The following is a 13,692-nucleotide window of genomic DNA, read 5'->3' as shown; positions in this document are numbered from 1 at the left end:
AGCTACAAGCAAAATACATAATTAAAAATCAAACATCATTATTAAAATAGCAAGATGAAGTACTTTCATTAAATAAAATCAGATAAATACTATTCTGGATTCCTCACCATTAAATGGCATAAATTTCAATAGTGGCTTGTCTGGCACGTTCTTTAAAGCCTGGATGTTGCTATACATTTAGTAAAACCTACTAATAATAGTTGTTTTGCCTCTAATCTAAATTTTACAACTTTACCCCTAATATTTACATTTTTGCTATGTGAAATATAAATTATTCGTATGTCACATACAGCAATAAGTGCTTACTTAAAGCATTACCTGTACTTTGCTTTTGAATATCATATGTGTGTTCATAAATGTGGATATGAAACTTCCTATAGTTTTTCCTAAATATTAAGTAGTACACTTTTTAAAGAAACATAAATAACATTCTCTGTATTATAAATTTGTAATCACAAATTTGTAATCACACTTAAATATATATGAATGTATCCTTTAGCTGTATCTCTTTATGTTGGCTGTTATATTTGAGGGAACCTCCTTATAATATTTTTAGGTACATACGTATTATCACAACCAGATTTGTGAGGTGGTCATGTTTCGGTTCAACAGTGTCTGTTAACTTTAAAATGGTTGGCTGCACTGTTAAAGAAGTCTTCTGGTATGTTGCTAATGGGTTTAGAAGAGAAATAAGGGGGCAAAATCAGGTTTTTGGATAGTGTGCTTTACCGACGTCATGTAATGAATACAGCGATCACAACGAGTACTGCTCGTTGTGACAGCAGGGATAAATGACCATTATTTTTTGGATGTAATATCCTGGTAAATGCTTACTACTTACATTGGGAGCCAAAGTTCATCCAATGAAGTATGCAGACAAATGAACACACAGCAGTCGCAGTGATGGCAAGAAATCATACCTTTTATTTGCTGACTGTTATCAGTAAAGCGATCACTCATTCTATTACACTGCATCCAAAAGCCTGCAGTCCTTAGTCGGATGTTACAAAAAGGGAAGGTTATGAGGAATAAATGCATTCAGTTTTACTCACCAGTCATCATGACAACGAAAGTTGCCTGTCAGGGAGTGGCAAGTAACACTTTTAACCGCGTTTCAAAGGCAGCACTTCTGTTGTTGAGAACCAGTTCACTCTGCTCGCAGTTCCATTGACGCCCATTGCGAAGCAGCAGTTATGTGTCTAATTCAGACAAGAGCACTCCCTGCAAAGAGGAAATTTCAGATTATTCCTCTTTGTATATGGCAAACAATGGGTCCTAATAGGGTGTCACACTTCACAGTGCCCTTCTTCCATAAACACACATGCTTTCCTGGAAAGCATTACACAGTACACCACCTCGCAAATTTGGTTGCGATAATACGTAAGTACCTATTTTTATCATTCACATTCCGTCATTTGTAGATAGAATATCACCCAAAATGTCACACCCTTTTTATACAAATATTAAGAGGTGCACCAATCAATGTTATGAATAGTGTATGGCCTGAAAGGATATACCAATTTCTGGTAATGATATCCTTTACTAGTTACATATCCTTTTGAGATGCTACCTTTAAAGTCCAATTTATACTTTTTGTTTACTCTTATGTTCTAATAAAACATATTCACCTCTAGAAAAATAAGGGTTCTGGATGATCTCCTGGCCTTCTGTTGACCATCTTCTTGACTGTATTACTCATTTCATTGGTTTACCTCCTCTGATAAAATTTGTCCCCATCTTTCTTATATTACTTTGAAATTATGCATCAGAAGAGTGCATCCTTGAAATTATCACAAAGCAAGATTTTGTGACATTTTGCTTCATTAACTGTGGATGAACTTTAGATGCTTGCTGTTCACATACAAGTACATATTTTCCTTCATTGCATTATGGGATAGTCTATTTCCAGTTTCACTTTTATCTTTAAATACAAACTATCTAAAAATTGTATCTAAAGAGTTTATACTATTTAGTCCATAATCACTTATAGGATCATAGGATCATAAGATCGTAAGAGGTTACTTGGCTATTAGCCCTGAGGCCCTTATAAGTCTAGACAAGAGTTTAGCCCATGTTTAGGCAAGTCAGCACCCAAAGCCCCTGTCCAGCAGGGGCACAGGTGGAATCCCAGGGGTGTATTTTCTGTTTACCATCCCGTTATCCAGGTTGCGCTTAAAAAGGGATAATGAGGTACTCTGCTTGACATGGAGAGGGAGTCTGTTCCATAGATGGGGGAGTCTCTGGGACACAAATCTGTCCCATCAACAAGTCCTATTGATATCACAGACCAGGTTGAGGTCACGAGTGGAGCTTGACTTGCGGATATGCAGCAGTCCCATCAAGGCGGGGTCTGCGATTGCTTTGTATGCCAGAAAGAGGTCACCTCTGAGGAGTCTGTATGAAACTGAGTAGAGGGTCAGGGCTTTTAGCCTATCTGTGTAGGGTAGATGTTTGAGGCCCTGGATTCTCCTGGTGATGATCCTCTGTGGTCTGTCCAGCTGCTGCATGTGCTTTGTGAGGTACATGCCAAAGGGGGAATTGTACTCAATAATTGGCCTTATGAGGGAAGACTACAGGGATGTTGTGGCCTCTTTGCCCATGGATGAGATACCCTTACTTATGAGGTGGGCCATATAGAATGCTTTCTATACAATGGAAGAAATACAGTGGTCAAAAGTCAGGTTGCTATCAACCTGGGTGTTCAAATCTCTCACTACTGATGGTGTACTTAGGACATTGTTATTAATGTGATAATATGTGGGGATGTCACTCTCCCCAAAGGGGATGAGGATGTATTTTTTGGCATTCAACTTGAAGCCATGTTTCTGGCACCAGTCATTTGTTTGGGTGAAACCCTCTTGGAAGATGTCCACATCACTTGGGGAATTGATGACTGCACCCAGTTTGCAGTCATCTGCAGACCTGGTCAGCCATAGCCCACTGGTTTTGGCCTACACCTCAGAGAAGTATATCCTAAATAAAAGAGGCCCCAAAACTGATCCCTGGAGTACGCTGTTTGTTACGGGTCTACTGCTCGAGGTGGCTTCCCATATTTTGATTAGGTGGGTACTATCAGTGAGCCAGTTTGCTACCCATCTGGTAACATATGGATTGATGCCTAGTTGAGAGAGTTTATCTACTATGCCCAAGTGGGGAATAGTGTTGAAGGCTTTGGCCAGATCAAGGTGGGTGGTGTGCACCATCTTCCCCTCATTAATGGCTTTGGTGACTGTCTCAAAAATGTCAACCAGATTTAACAGACATGACCTCCCCTTGACAAAGCCAAACTGTGTGGGGTCGAGTGTTTGGAGGTTGCCAATGTCCTTGTTAATGAGGTCCATGATAATCCATTCCATGGCCTTGCAGATCAGGCTAGTTAGGCTGATGGGTCTATAATTTCCTGGATCAGTGGATGCTCCACCTTTGTGTAAAGGGATGATAGTGGCTGTCCTCCACTTGGCCGGGGCAAAGCCAGTACTCAGGCTTTGATTAAATAGAGTGCCTAATGGTGCTGCAAGTTCATGCCTGAGTTCATGTAGGATGCAACTTGGGATGTTATTGGGTCCCATGGAGGATGTATTTTTTGCCTTTGAGAGGACAGTGATGACCTGTTCCCTAGAGATAAGGGGTGGGGAGGGCAGATACTGGGGATGTCTTGATTTACCTATGGGGGGACAGAGGGGAGAAGTTTTCACTGAATCTGTCAGCCAGTAGATTGGCTATATCTACAGCATTTGTGTATGTGTATACATTTTAATCTACTGCTGGATTCAGGAAGACTATCATATAAAATCCTATTCAAAAATATAAAACATGAATAAAATGAAAATACATCAAAACATCATGGCAGTATTCACATTGTTGTAAACTGTTTCCCCCAATACCTAAGTAAGCAGTGGCATTACTGGAGGCCATCACTGGCTCATCACCGTAGCACAAATATGATGGCAAAAATCTTGTTCAAAAACATACATTATTGTTTAATGCATTTTTGATAACTAAAACACATTGTTAACATGGGATACACATGTATATATAAGTATTCTTCTTCTACAGTGCAGAAATAATATTCTTAATGCCTTCATCTGAGGTAAATAATATAATTTTTAAGTTTACCAAAATATCTTGAGAATGTTTGATATAAGAGGGCAATATCTTACATATTTTAAACTGGTGCTCAAAATAAATTGCTAATTGTTCAGTGGTCAAGCCACTGAAGACTGCTATGCACCTAAGGGATGGTTGAGATGAATGTGTAATGGTCTGGCATTGAGAATATTATTTTACTGATGAAGTGCAGCAATTTTATTATACAACAACACTTGCTATACCTTTTTAAATAAATGAGTTCATTTTAATTTACAGTTCAGTATAAACCACTGCTTTTTTGTAATATTAGCAAATTTAAACTAAAAGGTTTAAAGTCATTAGTGTTCTCTGTTTCTCTGTGAGTCTGTTAAGCCAAAGATAGAAGCAAACTGGCAAAACTCTTCTAAATATGCACTAAATTCAAGTAAGTGTATTCAGCATTAACAGTGGATCACACAGACTCTTCACCTTTCAGACAGGCAAATAAACAAAGTGAAAGACTTCCTAGGAGGAAAACATTGAGCATCATATGACAACTGTCCTTCCCTGTGTAGAAGACCAGTGCATATATATCAGTGTAACAGGGACCTTTAGTAAAGGCTACTCTTTTCCAGTTCCCTGACCTTACATTTCATGTGATGGATGGTAGATGTTGGCTGCCATTCCATGGTCTACCTCCAGAGCAACCTGTGGTTGTCAGCATACGTGTAGCTTTGCCTTAAAGGAGTTCAGTTCACTGTGGGTGGTCTGCCTAGTCTATATGTGAACATAGTTATTCCAGTACGGGGGGGGAATATCACTAATGTTGGTCCAGGAGGCAAACTTGAACATAAAGAGGGGCACTCTACTGTGAAGTTGAAAATGGATAGCTTGCAAAAAATGGAAAATAACAGAAAATAATAAAAATATAATTATGTATAATGTGCTGGCATGCAAAATGTTAAGTGATTATAAAGGCCTAACTGCACTTCAATTTAAACTTGTGTTATCACTAATTACAATGGAAAGCAAGGCACTGGTTCTATTAGCTAACTTTTTTCATCATATTTCTTTACTTTCAGGTTACTTCTATCCCAGAAGTGGTAAGTATTACTATGCCTTAAGGCACTACATGTATGATAACAACCCTCATACTACAGCAGCGATTGAGACGATAGAAGAAATCAAACCCATGTTACATGATCCAGAAACTGCAGCTGTAACTAAGCAGAATAGTATGCTGAAGGAAGTGACCAGGCTTGACAGCCTACAGAGGACATCAATAAGAGGTAGACCCCCTCCAGAATTATTCAAAGAATCAAAAGATTCACATGAGGTTTTAGATACATCAAGAGATGCAACCAGATCATTGCAAGGACCAGGTATATTCCAAGAATCAAGAGGCAAAGATAAGGTATTGTAAGAATGACTTATTTTCAACTATTATTGCATTGTTTATCATGTACAGTTGAAAAAAAGAATAATTTTAAAATTTAATCTTAAATGAGTACAATATTTATTTGCAGTCAGTGTGAGTGGCTATATTACACATCGGCAAATAGTAAGGTCCTCAATGGGCATGTGACTTACAACCCATCTAAAAGTTAGCAAGCATTTCAAGCCTTCATGTTTTTGTGATAATCTTCAATCAGATTACATTTCCATGAAGCGATTCGGGATTCAGTTTGAGAATCCAGTCTTCAAAAAATTTGCTTAGGTAATTATGCAGTTTAGTGTGCTGTGTGAGTATAGTATGGACACATTTGACTTCTTAAATTACCATATTTACATTTGTATTGCAGATTTAGCATTAGTTATCTATATATGCGTATTTGTGAACTGATGATTAGATAGGCCATTTCTAAATTAAATCATGCAGCTTTACCTAAATACAAGCAAAGTCATAAATAAAAGAGATGCCAGAGACTGAAAATAAAACAGCAAAATAACTCTATCGAGCATGTATTTATTAGGAGTAATTCAACATGAAAACAATGCAATACTTACAATTCGCAGTTAATTCTTGAAGATCCATTTTTCTTTTGCTTATTTTATGAATATTTTACTGCTTTTTCATGAGAATTGGACCTTCATGTAAATATGCACATGTATTAATCAGGCATAGTGCATGGAATACTGGGAAATACACACATATTGGAAAAGATAAACTTGTTAAACATTTCAATTGGGCAAGACCTGACCTTAATAATATTTAGGGGTGCTTAAAAAACATTTGTTAAGCACATCTAAGTGCCTTTCAGATCAGGTGTGGAGCAAAGGACAGTGCCAGCCAGCAAAGAGCAGTGCAGATGTAAGTTGACTTTTAAAAGCTATCAAGAACTTCACTCTGCCACAGTTACAAACTAAAAGTGTGCCCAAACAAACTGCCTAATAGCTTTTATAGCAGTTTGCTGTTTAAGGGAAGGCACTTCATTTTTGCTTGCAGTGTTCCTATACCTTTTTTGTGTACCTAATTGCATATTGAACAGATAAAGCTCCATGCAGTATAAAGAATTATGATTGAGTCTTTTTTATCATAACAATTATGATGTGTTCTTGACTTTGATGCTAAAATTCATCTCTCAGGATTCACTCTCAAGGTAAATTTATTGGCATTTATGTCTTGAATGCATAATATCTTGATTCTGATCAGTGACTTATCATAATCATCTACATTATATATAGTAGAACTATAAAATAAATGTGAGGTTTAAGACACTAAAATTACATAGATATTTATTTATTTATTAACATTTGTTAACTGGGATAGTTTGACTGGGTTACATAACCCATTTTCAGCAGGGGCCCAGGGGGAAAAGCTCCACAACTTGATATAAAGATTAAAATACACATACAGACATTTAGGTTCATGCTCTGTGAGATGCATAATATACAGCAATAAATTACAATTGTTGTAGATTTATAAGATCATAATAAGGCTTTTGAAGCATTGTGCAATGGAATATAGGGCTATGCAGAGACTGACAACATTTTACAAGACACTAGAAAACTTACTGATGGTTCTCTTTCTATTTGGAAGCTCCAACTTAGGGTCCTTCTTTGGTGCAGATGCGGCAGGTGAAGACAGAATTTCCTTTTTTTTCACAATAGTCTGCTTCATAGACTCCTTACTATTAAATGTCTTATGACCTGACACATGTTTTTCTTCCATTTTGTTTTTTTGGTGTCACTGCTTCCAGTTTCTTCTTCATTCTTATGCTTTCTCTTCTCTTTCACAGAACTTCTGTCTGAAGATGTTTTTGCGACTCTCTTACATGGCTGTCTTGTGAGCACTTCTCAAGTTTGAGATTGCTAGATTTCTTTGTCTTCCAGGTACTCTAGATAAGACGTTCAAGTTAATCTTAACAATAAGTGACAGTACAAAGTACCTCTCATCATGATCACTGAGGGAAGAAAGAAGTCCTCTGTCATCCATAGAAGAGAATATTTGGTGACGGAAAAAATTATTCTCCTCTGTTGTACAAGGATTACTTACAGGGGTCCTATTGCAATCAGAATACTTAACAGCCAGTGAAGAAGAAGGGAGACTTTCATCTTCATCTGACTCAGATGATGAGGAGTCTGTTTCAACAAATTCCTTGGAATTTTGGGAAGGCTTACAGGGAAGCTTTTTTTCCTCTCTCCTGCTGGTTGAGGGTAAGATTTTGGTTCTTTCTTTATGCTAGGTTTTTGCGATCCCTTTGTAGCTGCAATCTCCCGATTTAAAGGTATACTAGTTGAAATTTCTGAAGCTGTCTCACTTTCAACCTTTAGTCCACCTCTCAGTTCTTTAGTGACAGCTCCCTTATCTCCCTTTTTTGGGCTGCATTTTCCCCATTGTCCTTCTCTGTGTCATACTGCTATCACTTTGACCAGGAGATTTCTGTCATCCTTTGCTGCTCTCAGAGCATTTCTGTGATGGCCTAGAGTCCCTTCCAGGAGCAGAAGAAGTAGAATCTTTAGACACACTCTGGTCCCCAAAACCACTGCTAGATATTTGTTCATGGTTCTGTTTCTTGTAGCTTAAAGATGATGGGATGCAGCACTTTGAGAAGGTTCATTTGCTTCACTGTCACTTGAACTACTTTCACTGTCAGAATCTGATCCAGAACTACTTTCTGATCCACTGTGACTACTGGTGTCTTCTCTGGAATTTTCTGCAGTTTCACTGTTATGATGTGGCGGTCCAGAACTTCTCAATATATTCTTTGATACAAACTTTTCACACTCCTGTTCTCCATTGCTGTCCTCACTACTACTAAGGTTTAGGCCATCTTTAAGTATAGATTTTGACTGATGATTGCTTGTTGTTTTTGACATGGCACTATATCTCTCTTTGTAGGAAATGGAAATGTTGATGGCTGTGTTTTGCAAGGATTATGAATAGCAGTTAGAGGTGGTGGCCATGTCTGAGTAATTTCTTTTAGTATCTCATCCACAAAGCTAACATCAGCAGATATTCATGCATCTAGAGGCTGAGATGGTATTTTAAGTTTGGTGAGAGAGGCTTTACTAGGCTTAAACTCATTCAGGCTGTTACTATGACCTTGACTACTGTAGTGTTCAGAGGGCAACTTTAGTTCTTTGGACTCCTATCCATCCATAGGTCTCGCATGGGCAGTGACTTTTGTAGCATTGAGCTAGACTTTGACATCAATAATGGAGGGAAGGACTGTTGTTGTACTGTCCACTGGAAGAAAATTAATGAACTCTAGAAGGAGAGTCACAGTTTCCATCAGGATCACGTGGTGCTTTAGAGCATCAGTGTTCCTTACTGTGATAATCTGGCCCATGTGACCTGAATGACGACAGCTTAAAGATGAGACAGACAAATTTCCAGGACTCAAAAAGTGAGACTTGGAGTGTTCAAAGGCATGCTGACTTTTTTATGTCTACTGCTACTATAAAAATCACGACTATACCGCTGGCTACTACTACTACTACTACTGCTACTACTACTACTGCTACTATTACTATTACTACTGCTACTACTATTGCTGCTACTACTACTACTACTACTACTACTACTACTACTACTACTACTACTACTACTACTACTACTACTACTACTACTACCACTGCTACCACTGCTACTACTACTACCACTACTATTACTGCCACTACTGCCACCACTGCTACTACTACCACCACTGCCACTACCACTGCTACTGCTACTACCACCACTGCTGCTGCTACCATTGCTACCACCACCACTACCACCACTACCACTGCCACCACTACCACTGCTACTACTACTACTGCTACTGCTACTACTATTGCTGCTACTACTACTACTACTACTACTACTACTGCTACTACTACTACTACTACTACTAATGCTACTACTACTACTATTACTACTACTGCTACTACTACTATTACTACTACTAGTACTACTACTGCTACTACTACTTCTGCTACTACTACTACTACTACTACTACTACTATTACTACTAGCCCTCTGACTACTACAATGACTTCAACCAAAACATTTCTGTGATTGGAAAGTGTTCAGGGGTCCATTTACTGCTCTGGTGGGAGTTGCTGTGACCTTGTTCACCAAAACAACCTTGGTTGGATTTTTCATCTGTGGTAGATGGGATGACATGCTTTGGGATTTCATCAAGTTCCTGTAATGATCTGTCTCCTATAAAATCATTAATTTCATCATAGTTTCATAGATTACGATGTATATGACTGAGCAGTTTGTATTCTTTGCTGGTAACTTTATATGGTTCAGCAAATAGAGGGGAATCTGCTGGAAGGGTTTCTCTGCTCTGCTGAACTTCTTGATTTCACCTTTCCCGTTCTTTCATATGTAGAACGTTCAGGTCTTCATGGTTCATGTTGCTCTTTGCCATCTAGGCCCAGACCATTTCCACAGGAAAAGAAAGCATTTGTCTGTCTTCTTCCCTTTAATAAATACAGCTAAAACCCATAGTTACGAACACAACACTGCAAAAGCTCACAACCTAGCCAGGTTGTGGCTTCTGGCAAGAAGGGTTGTTTACCTAAAATCATTTCATTAAAAAAATAATCCAAAAGCTATCAAAACCAACATAAAAACACAGAAAGCACAAGCAGCTCAAGTTGTCCTTCTACTTCTGTATCTTCTGCAGATTGTCCAAAGGCACGAAGGACAAAAATTACATTTGAAAACAGGATTCATTCAGCTGATTACTACTTGCAAGAACCCAAAAAGCTTAAAAATAATGCTGATGTATTGTACAGGTTTGAGAACACTGTAAAACTTAACAAGTTTCAACAATACTGTAAAGACTATACACAACTGTGTAAGACTCCAAGATTACTATCCTAGACTGCACAAGAATATACAAGGTTGTACAAGAGTTCAACAGGACTGTAGAAGATTCTACTAGACTCAGTGAAACTCATCAAGATACTACAAGAACCGAACAGAATAAACATGCTGTGCTTAGAGAAATTCCAAGTGCTATGGCAAAGACTTGATTGTGAGATTGGCAATACATGTAGGTGGAAGTTATACTGAAATATAACAGGAATAGTCAAAATGATAATCTTTCTGGTAAAGTGCGAAGACATATATGGTACTTAAGAAGGTGTATTTTTAGTGTGAGCTTAAAACTCTTGAGGCAGTCTATGGCTCTGATATTAACTGGTAAGGTATTCCATAGTTTCGCAATTGCATAGGAGTAAAGACAGTGGCCTTCCCTTATTTTTCGTCTGTGTACAGTTACAAGTTGTTTGTTTTCAGAATGGAGGGTTCTGGTGGGGATGCAAGAGTGTAGTATTGATTTTAAGGCAGGACAACTGCCAAGTTTGTATATCATTTTGTGTGCTAGAGATAGTTGCAGGAAGTCAAGATGGTGAGGAAAATCGAGCCAGTTTAGTTATTTTAGGGCATGGCAGTGATGTGTGGGATAGGGTGTGCCAGAGGCAAATCTGGATCTCTTGTAATAACAAGACTGAAGTTTATTTGCCAAGTTTTATGTAAATTAATGAAAATGGGGGCCCTGTATATCAGAAAAGGGAGCAAATAGGTGTTGGCTAGTGTTTTTTTGGTTGAGCTGTCCATGAAACCTTTATGTCAGCACATACCTATGTAAATCACACAAAAATGTATTTCTATTTTAGCACAACTAACCAGGGTAAAGAACCAGCATTCCATTTTGTACAAAAATAGTTAGCAATAATTGTGGTTCACACTATAACAAGCCAAAGCAAGATACTTATATTTCACAATATATCACTGACAGAATTTATTTGAACACCCTGATGTCTACCCCATTGTATTCCTGACTTAGGCCAAAACTCAGATAGACAATTTAAGGTAATGCCTCATTTATAAGGTAAAATGTTCTGCTATATAAATGTCATGAAGAATGAAAATCCAGTCACTGGAAGTTGTAAGCTGAATAACTCCATTTTCTTGTGATCCATTCATATGTAGCTGTTAGCAATATCCACAGTAACCAGTATGGATTTTGACATGTACAATCTGCAAAACACCCTGGAAATAGATACAATGAATTGTTTATTTAAATCTGACCAAAACACCTAAGATACACCAGCTTCAACAGCAAAGTTTCTAATGGTGAATGTTCCTAAAATACATGAGTCCCTGTTCCCTAAGGTTGTTCTTGGCATCTCCAATATGAGATGAGGAGTGTAAAAAGACTGGTTGAGCACTTTCCATTAAAAGATCCAACGCAAAACAAGAGCAACATTGTGATGTGTGTACCCCTGGGAATAAATATCATGTAGATAGGGATTTAACACTGGTAAATTGTCAATTTGTTTAATTCTAGTACTTATCAGAAAAAATATTTTGACATTTCTGAAAAAATATACCTTGAGGAAAAACAAGAAATGGAAATAAATATATTAAACTGCGTTTTAATATACCAATTGATATTAGGTTTTCACCTAACACTGAGTGTTTTAAAAGTAAATTTGATGATTGGATAGGAGGGGTCTATATTAGCAAGTCGAAAATACGTTAGAGTGAACACCTAATAAGCGACACATAAAGAGTGAAAACAGAAAATAGCAAAATACTTAAATCCTGAATCTCAGAATGTCGAATGATTTTATTTGGCCAGCAAACAAAACCTGGTGCAATACTATAAGGAACTAAACTAATAAAATAAAAAACACCTATAAGTGCTGACGTGTATGTAACTATGATACATATTACATGATCCACGCACTAGTACCATACATACCTAATACTGACACCCAAGATACATTTTGTGCATATAATGTTAAAAATAAAATAAACAATAAGTAAATTAAATATAAATCCCAATCACTAAATGGTGCATATTATGCAGATGTTAACCATGCATTCATACTTTAAGCAACATAGCTACAGCACAAAGAAACTCAGCACTGTTATATTCCTGCTTCTTTGACAGTACAGACTGCAAATGTCTTTCACACTCTAATAGACAACACACATGGAATATCGGAAATTCGTTTTCCAAGTAGACATCTGATTCGCCGATGCCAACCTTCAACATAGTTTTGTGTTCTCGGCAAAGATCTATCGTTTAAACTTGACACATTCCAAAACGAAACAGGATACATAGGAGGAAACCTACCTAATGCTATAGAGTGAGTCAACTGCTTCCTTATACAACCCAAAACAAATACATCAGAAAAGGAACACACTAGTTCTTTACCCTTTACAGGAAACTCTTTAGCTAACTGTTTAAATGCTGCTGGTATGACCTAATGTTCCGATAAAAACTTAATGCTATAAGCTCCTTTACAGCTCTCTGAAACTCAACACAACTGCCATACAACTTTGATAGTTGCAACTGTTGTACTTTGCACCATATACACTGAGAGAAATGGAATAAACATCCTTTGTTGCTGACATCACTAAAATTAGCTGCTATACTTTTTATGGCAGCTAATTCAAAATCACATAGTATAAACTTCACATGTGGACTTACATCTAACAGTATACATAATGTGAACACACATTCCCACATGTAGTTGTACGATTTGAAGGACTTTTTTATCATAAGACAATACAACAAGGGAACACATTTTGATTATCATTACGTGAAATTAATGCATGAATGCTATATAACTGTCTACAAAACTTGCCTTTAGTTAAAAAGACACCATCCATGAGCCAAATTTCACTCTTGCAGAGATCAATTAGATTTTCCTTAGTTGTGAATACCAAAACATGTAAGTTAGAATGAATATCTACCTTACGTTCTTGAATAAAAGTAGACTCTTTCAATTTAAAATCATCTAAGGAAACTGAACTTAATGTACTGTAGGGTTTAAGATGAATAAGTAAACTTTTTTGCCTCTCTCTATGTACACGCTGTAAAAGAGACCTACGAGTAGGTAATGTAACAACACTCTCCAATGAAGTAGTAGCCAAAACGCCATCTACCAATAAGGCAGGTGTATGTCTGCATTCTTTAGACATTTGTCTTAATTTACTACAAGCAACGTATTTATCAACCTCAGTTGGATCTGAAGCATGCTGATGTACACGATTTAAGTAACACTTCCTTCACATCTTTACTGGTAGTAATAGGCCTACCTTTGCATTTATAGCTATTTTTCAATCGACAACACCAATACTTTTTTGTTTTAATAGTTTTCTCTAATACA

General features: G+C 37.3%; 1 protein-coding gene across 1 annotated transcript in view; it reads left to right on the top strand.

Annotated features, from left to right (window-relative positions):
* Nucleotides 1-13,692, top strand: part of LOC122795879 (protein FAM166B-like) — a 246,353-nt gene that overhangs the window by 141,676 nt on the left and 90,985 nt on the right. The window contains exon 3 of the mRNA XM_044064298.1: nt 5,151-5,482. Within this exon, the coding sequence (XP_043920233.1) occupies nt 5,151-5,482 (332 nt within the window). The remainder of the gene's footprint in view (nt 1-5,150; nt 5,483-13,692) is intronic.

Source organism: Protopterus annectens, chromosome 2.part2 (assembly GCF_019279795.1).
Source record: "Protopterus annectens isolate FY-2018-M chromosome 2.part2, PAN1.0, whole genome shotgun sequence".
Classification (NCBI taxonomy): domain Eukaryota; kingdom Metazoa; phylum Chordata; order Ceratodontiformes; family Protopteridae; genus Protopterus; species Protopterus annectens.
The sequence above is the reverse complement of the archived record's forward strand: the minus strand, read 5'-3'. Positions and strand labels throughout refer to the sequence as shown.